At 46.7% G+C, this 22,137-nt stretch overlaps 2 protein-coding genes across 2 annotated transcripts in view; both read left to right on the top strand.

The window, feature by feature from the left end:
• LOC144140310 (bone morphogenetic protein 1-like) overlaps window positions 1–22,137 on the top strand; it is an 892,396-nt gene that overhangs the window by 818,485 nt on the left and 51,774 nt on the right. The gene's annotated exons all lie outside the window — the stretch shown is intronic.
• On the top strand, window positions 5,860–20,224 carry LOC144140326 (uncharacterized). Its single transcript, XM_077672293.1, has 12 exons — window positions 5,860–6,157; window positions 7,069–7,157; window positions 7,634–7,910; window positions 9,088–9,204; window positions 11,463–11,555; window positions 11,874–12,089; window positions 14,841–14,927; window positions 16,337–16,387; window positions 17,542–17,600; window positions 18,509–18,731; window positions 19,741–19,857; window positions 20,130–20,224. The coding sequence occupies exons 1-11, from the start codon at window positions 5,974–5,976 to the stop codon at window positions 19,851–19,853; spliced, it is 1,509 nt and encodes a 502-aa protein (XP_077528419.1). The 5' UTR covers window positions 5,860–5,973; the 3' UTR covers window positions 19,854–19,857; window positions 20,130–20,224.

Raw genomic sequence — 22,137 nt, 5'->3', positions numbered from 1 at the left:
AAAAAGTTGTTGCACTAGGCTGTCAACACGCACTGACAACAATGGTGCACCTAGAACTAGAACTTTCTCTGGACTGAACTTACGGGCACTCACAATTTTATTCTTCCTGCCTTCTAAGAATGCACTCAGCGTAACAAACTTTGCCGCTGTGGCCAACCAGGATTTCATCACACATCGTTCTGCAATTTGCAGAGGAACACCTTGGGCAGCTTTCACATGCTTAAGAAGTTCCCCATTCGCACTTTCAAAAGGAAATGTGGAGGTTCCCCATAGAGGCCCAACCATTTCAACACTCTTCGACAGGTGAAGGAGCTGGTGAACGTTGTAAGTAGCTCCACTTGGGCCATACAACGTGTACATTCTAGAGACAAAACACACAAGCAACTTCTCAGCCTCTGCTATATCCCTATCATCAACGGATTCCTGCATAAGAAGAAAAACTGCCTGACAAAGCAGAGCAAAGTGCGTCAAAAAAACAACTGGCAAAACACCCTTGAGGCATGGCAGTGAGTAAAAAAGAAGCCAGTAAAACCACTCAGATGCTTTCCACTGAGCTCGCTCCTTAACAGGCCGTGGAAGGCGGCAGAACGTGTTAGGGGGCTTCAGCGAAACAATGCGCTTGTCTAGGACTTTCTCATGCTGCCCAATGTACCAAGTATTCCCTGTTGCAGTCATCCATAAATCTAGCAACTGCTGCGTGACACCTTCAAGAACACAGTGCATCACATCTGGGGGCATGCAACACACCATGTTGAATCCCTTGAGCTTCATTAGCGGTGATGGGCCCCTCATCCCACGCACATCACGCTCCTGGCTGTTGAATGCTGCTTGCATGTCCTGCGCCATGCTCCTATGCGTGCGTAGTGGAGCTGCTTGTCTGGAAGGAATCCACCGAATCGTGCCTGGAAAAATACACATCGCAATTAGGCTGGTAACATTTACAGTTTAAAACTCTCATAGCACATAAATGTGTAATTTGTGCCCATGCAAAAAATATATTTGCTGTAAATACATACACACACACACACAGACGTGCACGTGCATGCATGCACACACACACATACACACGCACACACACGGTAGAAATACATGCATGCAGTAATAAGCATAGACTCCAAACGGCCAAGTTTGCCGGGAAAATGTGTTAGAAGTGGAGGACCTGCACAACTTCAGAACGGCCGAGCCACGCCGCCGCCTTAAGCGTTGGTGACCGCTATTTTGCAAAGGTGAGTGGCATAACGTCACTTACACACATATCTGCTAATAGAACAACAATAGCAGACACAAATGTCATTTTAAGAATCCTCTAACAAAACCACGTGCTGAAGCCAGCATATCGCCCTTGCTTATGAATACAGTACGGTGGCACAACTACAAAGGGTGTCGCCAAAGCTGTGCATTGTTTCGTAACTTTTTTTTTTTATTTAAGAAACTCATACCGGGCGAGCGTATTTTTATGCTGATGTGGAATGCAAGCAGGCTGTTAGCTGGCTATTCTCCGTGTTTGGTCGGTTTAGCAGATTGCTGTAAGATACACATACCGGGGGAGCAATGCAGTATGCTGGACTGTACAATATTTGGCAGGACTTATGAAACAAAGGTTGGGCCATGCAGCAGTGATAACCAAGATTTACGTTAATGGACTGCTGCACATGGCTTCACTTTAGGCAAATGAAATAACGGCTGATGAGCAATTACCTAAACACGTGTAATTCAACCATTAATGAAAATTTTGAACTTACGGTCTACGGGAGTCCCCTCTTCAAGGCACCACGGGCAGCCGTAGTAGGCGTTGTATTTCATCATGTTCAACATCGATGCTCTTGCAGGTGAGTCGACACAGCAGCATGTTACAAAGAAGTTTGACTTCACAGGAATTCCCTCATACTTCCACACTAATGTTCCAATCCGGTTGAAGGCTTCGACAAAAGCTTTCAAGAAGAGCGACGCTGGAGGGTGCTCCTTTGCAAACCAAAGCCCTCCGATAAACACTTCTCTGAAACGAAGGTTAAACTCCAGCTCGTTCATCATCATCAAAATGGGCCACACACTTGCCCTGGCCGACTTAAAGACAGGTGCACCATCTGTATTGAGGGTAAGTGTAATGTCACTCCACCTCATCTGCAGCTGCTTCCTGATGCTGAGATAGATGCGTCCATGGGTAATGTCTCGGTATACTCCACCCACAGGTGATGCAGCATTCTTCAGCCTGTCGTAGAGGTGGCAAGTGTGGCGTGATATGACGTCATACAGCTGCCTTCTGAGGTCAAAAATAAGAAAAAAACTTCCCTTCTTCATTAGCTCTTGGTCAGCGCTTGATGTCCGGCATATAATGCAGTTGAGATCCTCAGACCTGTTCGGATTCTTTTCACCAAGGTACGCTAGGCACGTTTTGCAGTAGAAGTGAATACCAATGGATTTCATGCGATCTTTCCACAGTTTCCGGAAAAGAAACTTCGAATCAGGGACTACACTGCAGCCGCAGAGAGTGTTAACGAGCTTCAATAGCCCCTCCACTTGAGACCAGGACAGCCCTGCGTAGACAACATATGACAGGATGAGTAGAAGGGCCTGAGCCTTTGATATTCTCTGATTCGGCAAGGTTTCCTTTGAGCACTCCTCCAAATAGCTGCGAACATCTTCGTCGTTGAGGTCCTCACTGCACTCTTCAGCAGGTTGTTCACAGCCTTCCGAGTCGTCTCCGTCAATCCAGGAACCATCTTCAGCATGTGCAGGTTGTTCACAGGCTTCCGAGTCGTCTCCGTCATTCCTGGAACCAGCGTCATCCACACCACGAGCTGCACAATCACCGTCTGAAGCACCGACAGAAGCTCCGGCAGTGCACCCTTGGTTACCGCTGGACGCCTGCATCTGTTGCTGCTGCTCACCGTTCGTGCTGCCACCATCGCAGTTGTCAGCGCTGTCATCTTGTCCTCGCTGTTTAGAACGCTGGTTATGGAGCGTCTGCCTGGGAACCTCACGCGGCTGACCGGGCTCCAAGTAACGGCGGTACCGCTTTCTCGGTGCTGCGCTCATTCCTTCAAAGTTCAGCTGCGTGCCCGAAAAAGGACTGATGCGCACTTGCCTTCACAGAAGCGACGAACAGAAAACAGGGGTTGGGAACGGAGTGATTACTGTAGTGCCTTAATCCAGTCTCAGGCAGCGTAATTACAGTTGTTCACAACGCTCAGCAAGCAGGAACGCAAAAACAAAGCACCGCAAAAAGTACACCATGGCGGAAACAGAACCTCACTCCAAACGAAGCACACCACAAGTTCAACTCGGCTCACAAGCCATTCTGAGTAAATGTGAAACAGTAAAACAATAATTACGTGCGAAACAAATCCTACGTTGTATGGGTACAAGATAGAACGCGCGCACGCACAATTCAGATCGCCAACACGGTTGAGATCGGGGTGGGGTGGTCCGCAGTCAAGGCATAGCCGCATAGCCTCAAAACAAGAAAAAAAAAAGGGATAGTGCGCCAGTTGTTGTTAAGCATATTGATGTAAAATTCAAAAAAAAATTTGCAGCAAAGTATTAGTATCAAAGTACGCATTTACACATTTTAATAAAACACTTTCTTTAAATATAGTTTTTAAACAACCAACCGCCGTGTCGGTTATGGTATGTTTGGTTAAATTACATGCAGTTTCTTCCACTTCATGGGACCGAATGTCACTAGTTCGAATCGAGATCGTATTTCGATTTTTTTTTTTTTTTTTTTTTTTAGTGGCTTGAAGCCGGTATTGCCGAAGTTCAACCATCGCCTCAATGCAGGAGACGATGCTTCAACCCGAGAAATAGAGCCAAAGCAACTTGATAACGCTGAATTTGTCTTTGTGTGAAAAGTTGGTGGCCGCTGTTATCAGCCCAGAGACCTCTTTTTCTTTTTTTCTTTTCTACCGACGAGGCTTCCTGTCGTGGTGTGCCGGTGCTTCTCTCTGCTTCACCGGCCAACTTATTTACACACGATGCAATGGTGTACCAGTGCTTTTTGGGGTGCCGGGCCAACGACGGTTGGATGGGCCCACAATAATTTAGTGTGGCTGCCATGTTTGACGACTTTCTCTGTTGGAGTTGCTAAGCAGCTGCCCAACATACGGTAGCAATTTTTCAACTAAAAAGGTTTACACGAAAAGGGTGCGGGCCACAGCCACACACGCGCTACTTAGAGAGGCCCAAATTTCTGGGATATGGAGTCACGGGTAAAAAAAAAAAAAAAAAAGATCGAAGGTGGTCCTCGTGTAAAAATACACGGTTCGTTTAAGTGAAGCAGAAGTGTCCTGCATAGCTGGCTCTCGTAGCTCGTCCATGCATGATGAAAAATTAATGAGCGACGACGATCAAGCGTAGTTCAGGTAGGAATTGCACAACTTTTACCTCTTGCGTCACATGAAAAACGTGGCACATAGCTTAAATGACAACCTGCACTTTGCATTACGTCTGCACCATGCGGCCTTCCTGGTCCTCCAGGGGTTTTTTTTTTTTTTTTTCGCCCTCGCTTGAATGAATTGCCTTCATTAGTTCATTTTTGTTGATATGTAGGTAGTACCGCTCACACGTCTTGTCCACATTCACCTATTCATCAAGGAAAACACCCTTTACGCCGGTGCATTTGTGCCTGGCAAGCACAAGTAACTTCATTCGTTTCCAAGTGCTGAAGTACGTACGTCCACCAATCGTTCGTCAAACGCAGAAGGGTGTATGAATGGCTGAATGGCTTGTTGGTACACTGTAACTCCAAGAAAACAGCTCAGACGTTGGGATTAAGCAAGAAACTCACAACACAGGTGCTGTGTTGCGTGTTTCTTGCTTAGTCCCATCGTCTGTGCTGTGTTCTTGAAGTTCCTCAAACAGTTTCTTTAGCCCTTCCATTCCTCTACCTTTTTATACGTGACACAGGCCAATTAGTGGCACAGGGCAAGACAGGGCAAAACACCGTCTCACAAGTAGGCTGCCGGGACAGCGGGACCACAGCCGCAAAACCGGGACTGGTCCCGCCTAAATAGGGACGTCTGGTTTACTGCAATCGATACGGTATGATGGAAATGAGTGAAATTGTACGCCTACGTAACCTGGAACAACGTGTTCTTAGAGTGCGTGTGTAGAGAACGAACGAGTGATTAACATGAACACTGCTGTCTGTTTAGATATGGATACAAATCGGACATGTACGTCTCTAACCCTGGCTACATCACGTCCGTGACGTCCGTGCGGCATGTTCGGCCGATTAATTCTACAAGTGTGACAATTTCTTTTCAGGTGCTTGCACGTCGTAGCCACAGATTGACGAGCTTGAAGGAAAAAAAAAACATACAAGGCTTTCATATGATTAAATGCTTTGAAAAGTTATGTTCTTGGGTTGCAAAGTAATTAATTGAAGACTTGCTTCAAGCTTGATGATCTCATGTTGGGAGGAAGACGGACTTAAACATTTTCCGATCGTTTATTCAAGCTGCAGTGTTATTATGCGTGTAATAAGGCAGGATAAATTCATTCCGTGGTGTTTTTTTCAAAAAATGAAAGGGGCAAAAAACTATACGTTATTGAAAGATAACCTAGCGCAAATTTTAATTTGGGTGAGTAACAATGTGCACACAATGCCTACATGCAACGAACGGCAAGGTGCGACGGTGCCTACAAGTAAATCTCTAGGATGTATCACTCCTCCGGACAGCGCAGCAAATATTCCTGCACCATGATTATTTTGTGTTATCTATACGCGTAAGCATTTGATATTATAATGAAATTACATCAGAAACACCTTGTAGTGCCCCAGTTTATTTTTATTCAAGAAAACTACAATTCCCAGCGAACTACTTTCCACGCAGCGGAAGAACAAACTGTGTGGGGGCAAAGGGGTGCGTGTGTGTGTGTGCGTATGTGCGTGGTGTGTGGTGTATTGTGTCTGTGTTGTTCGCGGGTTAGTCGTGGTTAGTCGGCATTTAGTCGGTTTCTCGACACGCAGCCATGTATCTCGCGATACAATATGAGGGCGAGTCCGAGAAACACGTGGTAAAGCATGACACCGTCAGTAATTTTGAACCGACTGACATTGACGACTACGACAAAGCCAAGTTCTACGAGGCGTTTTGGGAGGGGGACGAAAAGACGCAATGCGGGTATTACCGCTGCAGGATTTTGTACATGGCAGGTGAGTTGATTTTCGTTGGCGTTACTTCGGCTTCAAAGCAAGTGTTTTACTTTGCATGCAAGTGGATCCTTGTAGCCCATGTACCACTTTTTTTGCACTTTTGAAGGTGCCAGACTAATTGCAGTGAATGAGCCTATAATTACCGTTTTGAATAAATTATTGGCTGGCGCAAACGTCGAAATCACCCGCCACTCTTGTACCTAAGGCTGGGGCACTTCGATTTGCAGTCGCGGACTCTCCGCAGACTCCGCGAGAAGCAGTCCGGCGTTCGATTTTCCCATGTATCCTTATGGCTTCGGGGAATCCTCGGTCTACACGCGGCCCGGCTGCCGCCGTCGTGGTATGCGTGCCGTACTCTTGAAGCTCGCCTACAAAATCGCGTCGGGAAATTGCTCGCTCGTTGGCGCGCGTACCGTCTCGCGGCCCTAACTCACGCCCTCCGCCGCGGTTCTATATTTCATCCTGGCACAGTTCCCTGCTCTTTAGAGTAAAGTTCATGGCGTAAGTCATTGTCCGTCAACGATAAATGGAAGTGCATTGCTCAGTCCACCCCTATTTCTTATGGCGGCTGAAGCAGAATACGTGTTCATCAGTCAGCTGGACTCGGCCAGAAAGGCTGTTTCTGTTAGAGTTCGCCGGCTTTTTTTTTTTTTTCGTTCAGTCTGTGCAGCTTGGCTATCCTTTTCTAAATGTGTCTTACGCATGCAGCTACAGTTTAAAAACTGACGATAAAGATGGGCCACGTTTGAAAAGGCGGCTTGCTTTCTAAAGTATTGTTTTTTAAGCAGAAGGTCGACTTCCTACGAAAAATGCGTCTGCGGAACATGTACTAAAGAGATGAACTTTCAATATTGTGAAGCAAAAATTGCCTTGCACTGTGCCTTCAATGTCATTGTTCATCTTTATCACAGACACCACACGCGAAGTTGAGCTGTGGATTGAGAACCGCGGCAAGAGCCGCAAGCGTGTAGGACAGGGTCCACTGCAAGCGACGAAAAAGGTGAGGTCACCGTAGCTGCCATGTTTGTGACCCACAAGCAGGGCGAAAGGCTGCCCACTTATCTGGTGCTCTTATCTTTCGGAGCACTTAAAAAGCTGAAAGTGGGTTGCAAGAAAGAGTCGTGATGATGTCATGTGTAAGCTATGTATAGTCACAGAGGTGGGCCTTAGTGCTGGCAACGTTTCAGTCTTTTTTATGGGGCCATATACATAGTGTTTGTGTGACATAACCTCTGTTGCTATTGCACTTTTACTAATCCCTGGGTACCTAAGCATGCCCGTCACGTGGTTCACGCACTGCAGCTCATGCTGGTGTGCTGTGCAAAAGAGATGCTCTATAAGAACTCTGATCTTGTAGACAGCCATTTCCTGCAGCCAGGGCTCCAAATCATACATATAGCATTATCCAAAGTAAAACTAGAAAATGGGCCTTGTGTGGATGTTATAAGTCTCCCTGTCTGCATTATTCATTAATAGATGCGCCGAGACAGACAAGAAGGAAACAGATTGCTGAAGCATCTGAGAGCAGAGGCAGCACATGAAAATGAGGGAGACCTCATGCTTGGAGCAGACCTGCAAAATGAGCCGGACCAAACGGAAGACCCTGACCAAGAAGTAAAACTACTGCGGGAAGCGGTGCAGGAGCTGCCAAAGCTCAAAAGGGACCTCGAACAAGCACGGGAGGAGGTGGACACGTTGCGCAAGTTGAACAGAGATCTGCAGCAATTGCTCTGCGAAAAACTTTTTCACCATGGTACGCAAGCGATATCTGGCCTAATGTTTGTTTTTGTGCATACTGTGATTTTCTTCATCTATGTACTGACCTGGCTAGTGCTGGCTTCTAAGTAGAATTCGCTGTTGTCTACGAGAGCACTAAGTTCGTTACTTGCGTTGCTTTTCATTCTAAATAATACAGACTGTTCAGGCCTTTTAGATGCGATGCTGAGAGGAGCATCTCTTGCCGGCGGCCCTGTCCTGTGTCTGTTGTCGTCGTCCGCGTCCGCACAGCTGCGTCTCTTCTCCGCTCACCCACTCTCCTCTCGCCGTGATAGCGCGCCCTCTCCCCAACATCTTTGGCGCGCGCAGTGTGGCGCGCTCTCTCACTCCGCCGATGGGTGGCGCTGCGCGCGGCGCAAGCGCGCTGTGTGCATGTGCAGCGCCCTCTCTTTCCGCGGTCTCCTCTCCTTCAGGCGCGCTGCGCATAGAAGCAGAGTGCCGCGCTCCGGCCGGTCTCTGTCGACGGTCGCCCGCACTACGCTCTCTCTCTCGCATTACCCGACGATTGCTCACGCAATTCGAGTAATCGACCCAATGGAAACGCACAATGGAACCCCCTTCAGCGTCGCATCACACCAGGGTTCCCGCGAGGGGAGGTGGGCGTAATTTTTTTTACAATTAGCTGTTGGGAATGTGTGAAGAGTTTCAATGTATGTTAGTGTCGCTGCATTAATGTTTTATCAGCACTCTGGCGTGTGACACATGGGCTTGAAATTAAAGAAAAGCATGAGGGGGAATTTCAAGTTTGGGTTTTACGTATTGAGGCTATTTTGGGCTGTAAGGTTCATGTATCATAGTGCAGGCCTGTAAAGTACTTTGGACAACATGCCTCAGGTTCTTCACAGAGTGCTGAAATCTTCCACACTACCGTCCTGGTTCTTGCCACCAACAGAAAAAAAACAAGTCGCTTTAGCTGGCAATGAACCACCATTATTTGTTCTGCTGTGCCTTTTGCTGGTGCACCTGGTTATGATAAGAGACGGAATGATGAAGGTATTATGAAATAAGCATACAAGGATTGAGAGTCTGCAAAAGTTCATTGTTTGGTTTGGATTGGACATTGTGATAGCTGTGCATTTCAGAGAAACTGCAGAATACAATCTGCTCAAGCAGTATTGTACACTGACATTGCCCATGCTCCTGCTATGCTGCAGTGCGCACTATTACCTTCGACGAACCGGCACGTGTCACTGCAAACTCAAGCACCTCTGGCTGCATGTCAACCCGTCCGAAGGAACCCACCAGCAGCACGGCACCTTCTGCACTGACCGGTAAGGTTGCAAATGCGACTTTCTGTTTTTGGTCAGGGGGAATTTGTTGCCTTGATATCTGAGAATGTAATTTGAACCTAACAAGATTTTGAGTGTGTTTGTTCAGTCTAAGTACAGAAAGGGCATTTTTAAAATGGCCACAAAGACAGAAAAAAAGTTAGTTCATTAAAAAGTGTTTTATCCCAATAACAATGATGCCACTCTTATCGCAAACTTCAAACAAATAACCTAGATTTCGGTAAAATATATGCAGAAGTTTCAACTCCCCATGTGGCGTCACAGAAAATTGTTTGTTATTGGCAGCTGCCGACCTAAGCCTCTGCTAGATGTGCAAAATATGAATTTTGAAATGCAGAAATGAAAACGAAACCGATGTAAACTTTGTGAATGGTCCCGTTGCAACATGGCCTAGAACGATGTGCTATGGCAGCTAAACGGCCTAAAGTCAAAACCTAACTTTGCAAACGGGCGCTACTTAATATTTTTAACCAAATTTACTAAACATTACTGGCGCAGAGCAACCGGTCTCCCAGTTCAATATTGGTGCCATGATAACTGAAATGAGACGTGTATTTGTGAGCAGCACAAATTATTCTCCAGTAGCAGTGACGTGCGATGACCACTCACCATTTGCTCACACAGTTCATGCAAGTTAGTCCCAGAAATTACATTTCTGTTTGATAAATGAAAACGAAACGTTTTTTAAAAATTCATTTTTTAAGCTATCTCAAATAGCTTTACCTGTTACAGAAACGCCATGAACAGTATGAAAAAGGGCGCCAAAATTGTCGTTTAAATGGAACGGTTTTTCATAGCCGCAGTAATGAACGAGTGAAAGCTGGGTGTTTTCGCTCAGTAAATAAACCTATATGACAGTGCAGCTCTGAAAAAGGTGACCAGCAACTTGAGATGCGAAACGACGGAGAGAATTGCTTTATTTCTTTGAAAGCTCTTCATTTTAAACTTCAGTAATGCGAATACATGGATAATTAAAACTGTACAATTTGGTCCGGCCAAGTCTCCATAGAAGTCTATGCATAAGGAAGCCTGTTAATTTGAACACAGGCAGGTTCTGCCACGGGTAATTGGAAGTACGGGCCATGGTGTCAGCGACTTGGCATCTGACACATGGCAGGGAAATGCACTCGCTGCCTATGCACAAGACTGTGCCCCCTAGTATTGTAATTAAGGAAGAAGGAAGAGAGAAGATGAAATGGGAAAAAACAGATTTTCCAGGTAAAATTGGGTAAAATTCTAGTCTTCATTGCTGATGACATGGCTGTGGACAGAGTGCGCTGGTGTGGTGTGTTGACAGATGACATAATTGCTCAGGTCAGAAGCACCTTTTGCCGCCACTGTATATTTATTTGCTTGTTAGATCACAAAGTGCTGGATGTCACCTTCAAGGGCAAAAGGCAGACACCAATTACGGACCTAAAGGAGCACCAACACGAAATTTCAAAGCTGAGATAACTACTTAAAAATGCTTCCTCTTTATCAGGAGATATCTCCCAGCAAGTTTCAGCAGCAACCGTTCGGCATAACATATTTTAAATCCACTTTAATCTTCGCCCGCACAAGAAAGCCCAGAGCGCCCGGGCTGACATGACATCATCTGCTACTTGCCCCATACTGTCGATGTCAAGGCTCCCGTGACGAAGCCGACGTGCTGGCTGTGGTTGGTGCGCACTGCTCCGGCGTGTGTACACGTCATGGTTTTGGGACTGGCGTCATGCTGCCCGGGCATGTGGGGACGGTGAAGACCTCGGCTGGTCTGGGTGCACGCGTGCGCTCGCATGCGCGTCCAGAGCGGCAGCGGTATGGCAAGAATGGTGGCCGCTCGGTGTCCGTTTTGTTGAAACCGAAACTGACACGAATAAATGACGCCGTTAATGAATGCTTCTGCTGCGCTCGACCGTCCAATGTGTCAGTATATGATTAGTGGTCTGGTAGGCGAAAAAACTTAATACCAAAATTTCGTGTTGGTACTCCATTAACCAAGAAATTCTTTGCCTTTCTGCTTCGCAGTTGCAGTTGGTTGTATTCAAACTTTGACGGCTTCCCTTTACATTTGAATGAACAAGCTTTCACTGTGTAAGCGATGGTGTACGTGCATTTCAAAATTGGAACCGAGAGTATGTAATGAACGCGAAATAGTGCAAGGTCACTACAAATTGATAGCTGCAGCTTACACCTGCCGTACTTTACAGTGTGAGCATTGTCCGTGTGCTTCTGCTAAAGTGTGTGAAAATTTTCAGGCACATCTGCTGCAAATGATCGTGGAAAAGGTGAAAGCGCAAGTACACCGGCAGAGGCAACATCAAAGAGAGCAGCATCACTCTCACAGTTTGGTAAGATTATGAATCCGAAATTTTTTTTTTTTGTGAAAAATGAAATTCCCCTTATATCCGATGCGCCTGCTTGAACCCAACAAAGTAGGTTCTATCCAGCTCCACGAAAGGTGCGCTCGTATAGAAACACTTCAGTAGACGTTGGCTGTTGTGCTTGTTTTATTTTTTAGTGAACAATCGGGGCAGGAGGAAACCGGACTGGTTGATTCTAGAAATACTGACATTTGCAGCTTGAAAATGTAGTTTTTCGTGGGAAGGTTGGAGGGGAAGGCATTGCAAGTCTGGAATGGTTGAAGTGATCATGTGCAATTTTTGCAGCATTTTCTGCACGTGCCACTGGAACGGGGGCCGGATTCCGGAATGTGCCACCACCCGCTGTGCCACCACCAGCTGTGCCACCACCGGCTGTGGCACCACCGGCTGTGGCACCACCTGCTGTGCCACCACCTGCTGTGCCACCACCTGCTGTGCCACCACCGGCTGTGGCACCACCGGCTGTGCCACGCAGTGATGATACAGTGCCTACACCATCTGGTAACATCATTGCTTTGTCTTAGTGCACCTGTGCTGCTTTTCTAGAAACTATTGTACCGAATGCTCAAAGCCAATTAATATCAGTGTTTTTTTCTATTGTCACAAAATGGATAAGGGGAAATGTCGAACAGAACTAAGTCAATAGTGCCATTCGCAATCTGTGCTTGTGGCTTTGTATTTTTAGTTAAAGGGACCCTGCAACACTCTTTGAGCAGTGCAAGTAAACCTGCGCGACGCTTAGATTACACTGCCAGGAATACCTGAGCCAAATATTACACGTGCACGTGAAGCGGTGAGCGCGCAAATCGATGTGAAAGACGTGGAAAAACCAACCGCTCTCTCTTCAGTTGTCCTCATTATGCATGGCCCGAGGGACGTCACATAGGCCATGGCTGCCCGATCGGCTGTCACTGGTCAACTTCGCGGCTAGATTCTCCCATTTCCGTCGTCGTCATCGCTGCGTACGAACCTCTTCTATGCCTGAACCTGTAGGCACAGTTTTGCCGTTTCTTTTGTGTTTTGAGTGCGCGCGGAGCTTGAGTGATGAGCTCAATACTTCCCTTTCAACAGGACCACTCGACTACAAACGTTTATTTCTTCAAAAACGACCTACCAGCCCGAGCGCGCACTTGCGAGCAGGCCCCCATGCCTGCTTTTTTGTGGCACCAGACCGGAAATAGGCCCCTCCGCGTTGCGGAGAAAAGGAGAAAACTATCCGGCATGTGATATATCGAAGGCCGCCGAAGAGAACGCCGCGAGCAGCCCCCTCTCCGGGAGAGAGCGCGCAGCTTTCGTCGCGTTGCCCGCGGTCGAGTTGAGAGGGAACGATTATGCGCGATTTCTCATCGCGCGTAGTTTCGTTAATTGTGAACGGATTTTCATAATTCTTGCGGGAGGAGATTTCTGGGACAATAGACTTTATCCCAAAATACATTACTAGTAGTCGATGGCAAGTGTTGCAGGGTCCCTTTAAGGGTGACGTCAGAGTTGGTGGCTGCCTAGCTGTTTCAATGCTTTGACCTAACTAGCTTTGACCTTACCTCTAAGTAAAATAACTGCTCAAATTCCATTTCACCGTTACATTGAGGCTCGTTAGGTAACCCCTTTTCAGCATGCATTAAGCACCATGAACCTCACCTCAATCTCTCTTCACTGCTGTCTTTACCCCTAACTTGACCTCACCTCATCCTCCAGCACCAAATTGGTTTTCTCCCTGCAAAAACGCAAAACGCACCCCGAAAGCCACAGGCGCGCTGACGCAGCCGCGGAGACCACCCGCGCTATGCGGGTAGCTCCAGCGACCACTTCTAACCTCTCGCTGAAACGCAACTCGAGGGGCATATGAGAGGGGCATGCGAGAAAAAAAGCGGATAACGTGGGCGAAAATTTCATGTTGGGCGCTGCTTACGAAAGCGCCCAACAAATATCCTCCGTGGTTGTAAGCCTAATCGCCTCTGGCGTTGCCGCCGCCGCCGCAAGCCGCCGCTTTGCACTTCGTTCGAGTTCGCTCATGCTTGTTGGGTTTCGTCGTCCCAGCAAGCATTTGTGAATCTTTATGAGCCTTGCACGCGCGTTTTTTTTCACACCGGCGTCCGCGATTGCGTGCCGGCGGCGGGAAGTGACTCGCGCTGCGTGCGGCAGCCTGACCAGTTTCGTCATGGTTTCGCCAATGGGGAGGCGCGAACCCTATGGCGGGAGCTTCGAAGCGCTCGGGGATGCCGGCTGGCTAGACGATAAGGCCGCCGCTAAGGATATTTGATGGGCGCTCTCGTAAGCGGCGCGTATGACGGTTTACATTGAAAATTTAATGCTTTCCTGCTCACCTCATGCTGTTCCGCTCCCGTCGCACTCCTCCCATGATAAACACACTAGAGGTTTGCTCAAGTCAACGTAAATTTACCACGGCACCAGGCCGGGTGCCTCAATGCCAGCACTGCCGTACAGCAGAGACACGCGTGGATCAAGGCGCCCTACTTCAAACGTTTCCCTTTACCCTCGTGCATTCCAAGCGAAACATGGAACCTTTCATAACTGTTGCCATTTGATTTCTTAAAATGCTACCAGAAGCTATAGTGGCAGGGGTGACAGCAGGAGATGGAGTGAATTTATAAAGGAACACTGTAAATATCACTTATGTATTAATTTTTTGCCTCATATTTGCATGTGTTTTTGTTCAACAATGTTGACAAGTACAAACATTGCCACCGGACTTACACATTAAGTTTTGGCTGTGGGTATGTAAATCTATTGCACAGCTTCTTTTTCATTTTGGCCGGCTGGCTGAATCGAGTCATAGGCAGACAGGCAGACCAAAATTTCTGCGTTTTTGGTAGCCCAAGAAAGACTATTGTCTTTGCATAATTCAAAGCTTTCTCGAATGACAATCTGACAGTGGCATATGGAAGTGGGAAAGGACCCATCATATTCCCCCCCCCCCCCCCTTCCTTTTGAACTGTTTGCTAAAGGGGATGGCTTCGTGACAAAAAAAAAATATGTGTGGCCTTTAGGCCCTAGTCAGCTATATATGACAAAATGCGACATCTCAGCCTACGAAAAGTAGTCCTGGAGCATTCCGGATTTTCAACGACTGCAGTGTTCTTTAAACTGAGCCGTGCGGGTGCCAGCGTAAATAGCTTAAAAATGCCCCAGTCAACACCATGACAGAAAAGGGCTTTTATTATTGCACAGTCAGTTTTACTGTTTTCACTAGAGATGTCTGCACTTATCACAGCATTTATGTTATTTTCTCAGGATCAGCACTGGCTGCTTCATCCAGCTGCACAGTGAGCCCTGCTCCCACAGCAGGAAATGTGGCGGCAACAGCCTCGGCTTCAATTGGTAAGATCTAAAACCCTACTTGGAGGAAAAGTGCTTGGAATGTTCTATATTCAAGCCTGCGTCGTATTACTCAAAAATGATCATGGCGTGCATTATAAATATAGTATTTGCAGCAAAAGTTTATTGTTTAAAATGGTCTAACGTTTTGATTCTTTGGTACAAACTTTTTGCGGTGCGGAAATTTTACCCACTTTCTGGCCATTCCTGTCCTCAACTATTTTGCCAGTTTCTAGCGTCGCAAAGGAAAACAAGGAAAACTTATAGGATATCTATTTTTTCTCTTGCATTCTGCTTGCAACTCTTTTACCGTTGTTTGAGCTGCATGTGAAACCGCTAGAAGCATTCTCCTGGGTGCAGGTTTTTTGCAGAAACCTCCAGGGTTTCTGCAGGTTTTGGAGAAAAACAGTCCCTCATGCCTCCTTTTGTTTTTCTATCGCTACAAACAGCACAGTCCTTGCTGCTTCAGCCTAGGAGCTTGTAGATGAAATGGCACGTCCCATCTAGCCTTTTCTCGCACCTCATACATGCACATGGGCCCCGCGTTTGGCTCAAACCCTCAGATCACCCACCAGCTGCCAATTCAGGCTGCGGCAATACTGCAAGTTTCGCTGCTCTTTCTCGCCATGATTCTGCAGCTCTGTGTGCCTCCAAATAAAGCTGTTGACAATCAAAACCTCTAGATGACAGGAAAAATGGTTCTATTACCATTTTATTGTCCCTCTACTAGATGCATAACTCGCAGAGTAACGATCCGCATAGGGCTGTCTCCCACCACCGTCACAGGTCTTCGTTGCATGCTTTTGTCGAATAACTCGCCACTAACTGATAATGGCACGCAATTCTCTCCCTCGTAGAAGTCATTGTCGCCTTTACTAAGTGCACCCCTGTAGAATGCACGCAGCGAGAAAGTGGCCATGCTTTTCAGTGAACAGCGCACATTTGAAAGCGCTCTAAAATCCAAAAGGCCCGTTCTGAACATTGTGCTGCACTCTAGTGTGAAAAGAAGAAATCTTCAACAAATGTCACATATCCCTCAAGAGATGGCACATCATGTATATAAAGAATGCAGGCACATCACAGCGAGAAAAACCGTGAAACTTAATCTTGAACGCCCAAGCCAGATGTGGCCCGACAGCGGACCGCTACGGCCGTAATGCGTTCTCGGGCAGGACCTGACAACAAACTACAAAGGGTTAAGGACCATCTATTTCTGTTATAAACTTTACAGTGATGGGGCTGTACTTGAACTTGGATGTGGTTTTGTTGTTGCTTTTGTGCTGCACGTACTCCAAAAAAATGTGCACCCATAATAAATTCTTATGGGTCGTCGTTTTAGCATCTTCAAGGCCGCATGTTATTTAGTATCTCAAATGTAATTTGTTCTACTTCCCCACCCCCATCTTTTGAAGGACTTGGCACTGGACTGAAGGCCCCTTTGCTGTCAAAGAAAAAACAAACAGGTATGGGCAGCACATATTCTTTGTAGAAAATCCCACTTTTCGTTGAGGTATACACACATAGGTAATTGGCAAGGTTAGTGGACTGCTTGCAGCCTGGGTGGCTGAGTTCAGTACCTTCCCATCTGTATATGTGCCCAGAATGCTTTTTGCGGCTCAAACTCTTTCTGTTCATTTGTTTACGTAGCTTTGCTACGAAAAAAACTTTTTTTTTGTGAAAGACGGTGCCACATTTTAACTAAAAAAGCATGGAGCAGTAGTGCGTTACGCTCAATCAGCCGTGCTGTTGCCTTTGAGGCTTCCTTCTTCCTTTATGCTGCCTATTTTAAGCAGCCTGATCTGCATATTAAAGATCACTGAATGTTTTGTTTTGACGTACATGTGAAAGTTTCCATTTTCATGCCTTATGGTGGCATGGGGGCAGAAAACTCTTGAACAGAGTGTTCGTAATGCCATTGGTTTGTGCACACAGATAGCTGGGCTACACAATTTTTTATCACTTCTGCTGCTTCACAGCGTGATAAAGCGCTCACATGTAGTTTGGCCGGTGCTTGTGGGTTACTGCTGAATTTTGGTGGGCTGTACGGCCCTTGATTTTTAAATAATATCATGTGAGCGTCAACCGGCAGGTGATCAGTGCCTTATCACGGTGAGCAGCAGTGAAATGAGTGAGAGTATTTCGCGTGTACATAACGATCCCGCCAGTGCATCAGTCGTCTGCTAGGCTGCTCCCACAAGCATAACACAACCCCTTTCTGCTGGTACTCAGGTGGCTGTGTTCATCATCATGAATAAAGTTCACGCATTTCGAAATCGTAGTCATCGCATAGCAATGAAGATAGTTGACTAATTATGACCGCCGAAGCATTGAATGGCAACCTACACATTGAAAGTCTTTATGCCTGCCATTGCTTTCACTCCCAACCTTCTTTGTTATTCACCTGGTTTAGTTACTGCATAATATTGTATATATAACCTGCTGTATATGATTTGTGCCGTGAGGGTTTGTTACTAGAAACTCAAAAGTCTGAAATTTTCATTTTGTACTTCTGTTCCCTACAAAACAGATTTCTTTCTTTTGTGGTCTGCTAGCAGCTACGTTGTGTTAGAAATGCCTGTGTGTATCATGCTAACAGTTGCTGTTTTTCACTTTGCAGCTTTGGGAATTCCTGATGACATCGACAGCACTTGTGGGCAAGTGAACGAGGCTGGTGATGTAAGTGTATTGTTGGTTGTTCCGATGTGTTTCTGTTGTTTGAAATGTATCAAAGTACCAATTAAAATTTTAATGGGTGCTATGCTATAGATGCGAGCATCTAGTGAAGTGTGTTGGCATGGACGGGCTTCAAACGGGTGGTGCTAGGAAAATTTACTATTTTTTTCTAAACTATTTTATTCATAAATTCAAGGGTGGTGTGGGATATTAGGGTGTTTTTATTCTGCTGGCCCATATGATGTCACTCCTGCCCATAGAACGTCACTTAGATGTGAAATATAAGTGTGTTAACACTCCTCCCATATTTTCAGTTAAGTGCCGTACTTGGTTTGAATGGAGGTGGGTGAGGTACTGGAGCCTAGTTCTTTTAAATTAAGCAAAGTTGTATTTTGCTTTTATGGTCCCTATAACTTGTAGCTAGGGTTCGCAGTGCTTACGAATAGTTATGCCTGACTTTGTACGTCTTTGTTTTTGCAGTGGATTTGTTTCATTCTTGTGACAATCGTGTGCACCGCAGTTTCAATTCATTTATGGCATCCTTAAAGCCCTGAGGGCATTATATAAGTTCCAGATTACTATATGTGATCATACCCGCCGCGATGGCTCGGTGGCTAAGGCGTTGCGCTGCTCAGCACGAGGTCGCGGGTTCGATTCCCAGCCGCGGCGGCCGCTTTTCTGATGGAGGCTAAAAGCAAAAACGCCTGCGTGTACGAGATTTCGGCGCACGTTAAGGATCCCAGGTGGTCGAAATTAATCCGGAGCCCTCCACTACGGCGCGCCTCATCGCCGGCGTTGCGTCGGCGCATTAAACCCTACTATCAATCAATCAACTATTTGTGATCATGCGTTGACAGCTGCCTGCAGGTTTGGAATTCCTTTGCACATATTGAGCCACTCCTTGTTTGCAGGTACACCTGGGGCACGGGGTCTACATCGGCCACTCAACGTGGGTCAGCCTTATGTCCACACCAGCGGACAGTACGTTTTGTAAACGGCTTGCAGTGGCTCTTTGGGGACCGGAAGTCCTCGCAAAGAGGAGCCTGACGGGCAGCGCGTCAAACAAAGCGGTGTCCAAAGGCAACAAAACCACTTTCAAAGCCCTCTCGCCGCTGAAGCTGGCTGGGATGTCATGTAGGTGTATACAATTTTTTTTTTGTGTTAAAAATATCAATGTTCGCGCTGTGTCTATGTGCACCCATAGCATGCACCAATTCTCAACTTAGCACCAATTAAAAATATAAAATAACTATTGTTTTGGGCATTGAGCCAAGTCATGCTGGCTTTGTTTCTTGCTTACCAGCACTTAAACAGTGAATATTGCATGTGCATGTTTGACGGGTATTTGAATAATTTTTCTTGTGTCTTGTGCTTACATTGACTATGTTGGGATGGTTTTATTGTGCCCCTAATTGTAAAGCACAGTTAAGTAGAAAAATTAAAAAAAAAAATTTGACGCTGATTCTGTGGCGTGTGTGCAAAGCATTACACCGTGCACCTGGCAGAAGATATCTTACTTGATGCACGCAATTGTACCAGCAAAAATTCTTCGTCCTTCATAAACTTTCTTATCTAGCTCCTGCTGGAATTAAATATTCAGTGCCTTGACCTTCATAGTTTTGAATGCGAGGGGCCGTTGGTTCATTCTCTGCTTATTCGTGAATACTACGTGGAAGTGTTCGTGCTCTCAACAATGTTTATGCTAAGGGCCAGTGAAACCTTGCGTGAAAATATAGGTCTGCTTTATTTACGCAAATCACGTACCCATGTCTTCGGAACATGCACTGACAAAGATCTGCTCTATATGCAGTTGTACCTGTGGAAGTATAACCACTGAAATGGGGGGGTGGGGCAATTACAGTAGAACACGTGGAACAATTGGCTAAGGTATGTCCAGAAGGAATGGGCATATCAAAATTTATTCCAGGATGTATATGGATGGTTTTGGATTAGGTAAAGTTGGATTTCGGGAGGAGTTCGTTTCATAGCAATGCTGCTGGTTGCTTTGGAGCCAGCTTCGGTGTGGCGCTCAATAGTAATGCACGCACAAACTTGAGGGCTACATTTAGGAAAAGAGGTGCGCATTAGAATCATGCAAATGCAGTACATAGCTGGCGCTCTGTTTTTTGCTTGCCTTTTTCAGCGGCTTTCTGGACCTACCTGGAGGAACAAAATTGCCCCACCGAGGAGCGCTTCAAGCGGCACAAGCTTCTGAGCCGGTATCTGGCTCAGAAGTGCTCGGACCTGCGCCGCTAAGTTGGTAAGGAATGCTAATGCCCATGGTGTTTCTTTTACCAAAAGTGCTTTAACATAAACTGTTATGGCGGGGAAGCTTTATGCGTTTTAATGTTTCTTGGTTTCACTTTGTATTGATTGTATTGCTCGTCTTTTTTTTAAGTAGCACATAGTGGGGCAGTGTAGTTGCAGAAAGCGGCCCTTGAATGAGCCGCTTTTTGCCCAAAAACCGTGTACCACTGAAAGTCATTTTGCACACCTTTATGGTTAAAACGCTTGTTTGTTTTTTAAATGCAGGGTTCATGGTGCAAAACTGTGCTCGACAAGTGAAGCCATGGCAGTGCCCAGAAACTGTTGTAAAGAGTGGAAAATAAAATGAATAAGTACCGCAAACTGCTTTTTTTTTTTCGGACTGTGATCAGGCATGTGCAGTCTGCGTAACATCTAACTTTTGGATTGCATGCGTGAATGTACCACTTTTTGCATTGCTTACATTGCCTTTTGGTACAGCTTCCTGAAATCAGTTATTCACTGAAAACAATTTTAAGCTTCTACCAGAAAGGCGAGAATGCCCACAAATGCTTGTTTCTTGGACATATTTTTATTGAAATTGTTACGCATATCCTGCATACTTCAGGTACCTAATAGAAAAAGCATCATGGGAAGTAAATTTCTTATGCGAAACAAGTTGAAATTCGAGACATGACAAGATTTACTACAAAAACAGACATGACAGGATTTACTACAGGACAGGATTTACTACAGACTACAGGACAGGGTTTACTACAGACTACAGGACAGGATTTACTACAGACTACAGGACAGGGTTTACTACAGACTACAGGACAGGATTTACTACAGACTACAGGACAGGATTTACTACAGACTACAGGACAGGATTTACTACAGACTACAGGACAGGATTTACTACAGGACAGGATTTACTACAGACTACAGGACAGGGTTTACTACAGACTACAGAACGTCCCATTCCCTCACAGGATTATTGTGTCGTATTTTTCTGTTGCGTTTTTCGACTGGGCTGTACGTGCGATGCGCATGTAGGGGCCCGCGCTGCTTGGTACGCAGCATTAGACTGTTGGGTCTTCATAAGAGCAGCTCAAAAATTCTGCATGGAAGCCTTCGCATTTTGAATACTTATCGAGGAGCTCTTTGAGCGGTGATCCTCGCGAATAAGCTAGAAAGGACGAGTTACACGCGATCTTCTGACCGATGCTCTAAAGAAAGTTCTCTATCTCCTCGTGTGTTGCAAACTTGTGGGGGATACAGCTTCAAATTATTCAGATGCGTCAGAAGCTGGCAAAATAACTGAAGCACTAGAAATGCGCTTTTTAATGCACTACCGCAACAAAGCGGGCGATTTCTAGCACAGACACTGCTGCCCCTGACAAGCGGAGTGTAGCAGACGACAGCGGCGCGAGTCCCTAAGCTGACGTCAGAGCCAGGGGGCGCCACTCAAACATCTCACCGCCAATAGCCCTCGCCATCGCTCACGCTACGACTCCAACTGTCACGGTACTCACGGACTTTCAACCTGCCTGCCGCCGCTACGCTCAAGGCAGAGTTTCCACCCTGGCACTCCACATCCTGTCCCAACGCCGCACTCTACGGTTAACCCGCACCGTGTGGACACCGAGCCACACATCCCTCCCTGGGAATGAAGTGGCCCACGCCACGGCCCGCGATCTTCTTACCCGGGCCCTCCCAGACGAGGCCTGCCGCCCCAACCTAGACCATGGTCCCCCTGCTCTGACCCCTCTCCAACAAACCTACACCGACATCCTGTACCACTACAGGGCCTCCCGACGCACTTATCCCCCTCCTCACCCTTCGCTCTCCGTTCCCGACGCCCGCATCTGGCGAAGACTTCAAACTCACACATACCACAACCACGTCGCCCTCCACCGCATCTCCCCCACCTGCTATACACCCAACTGCTCACCCTGCGACACTCCCAACACGATCCTGCACCCTGTCTGGATGTGCCCACTGAACCCCCAACCACCCGATCCCCCTTCTGAAGAGCGATGGGAGTGCGCGTTGCGCAGTTGCCAGCTCGAGGACCAGGAAGCCCTGATCTCTCGGGCGAAGGCGGCGGCGACTCTGCGCGGCCTACCGGAATAGGATGGCCACCCACCGCTCCTAACTCTTTCTCTCCCCCTCCCCTCTCCCTTTTTCTGAATAAACGTTTTCCTCCTTCTCCTCCTCAAGCCGGCTTTCCAACTGGGGAAGTTTCTCTTCTACTGGGATGGATTCGCAGCTACTTGTCTAAGCGAATTTGAGT

This window comes from Haemaphysalis longicornis, unplaced genomic scaffold, assembly GCF_048455015.1.
Source record: "Haemaphysalis longicornis isolate Haplotype H1 unplaced genomic scaffold, Haemaphysalis longicornis Haplotype H1 scaffold_1, whole genome shotgun sequence".
NCBI lineage: Eukaryota > Metazoa > Arthropoda > Arachnida > Ixodida > Ixodidae > Haemaphysalis > Haemaphysalis longicornis.
The sequence above is the reverse complement of the archived record's forward strand: the minus strand, read 5'-3'. Positions and strand labels throughout refer to the sequence as shown.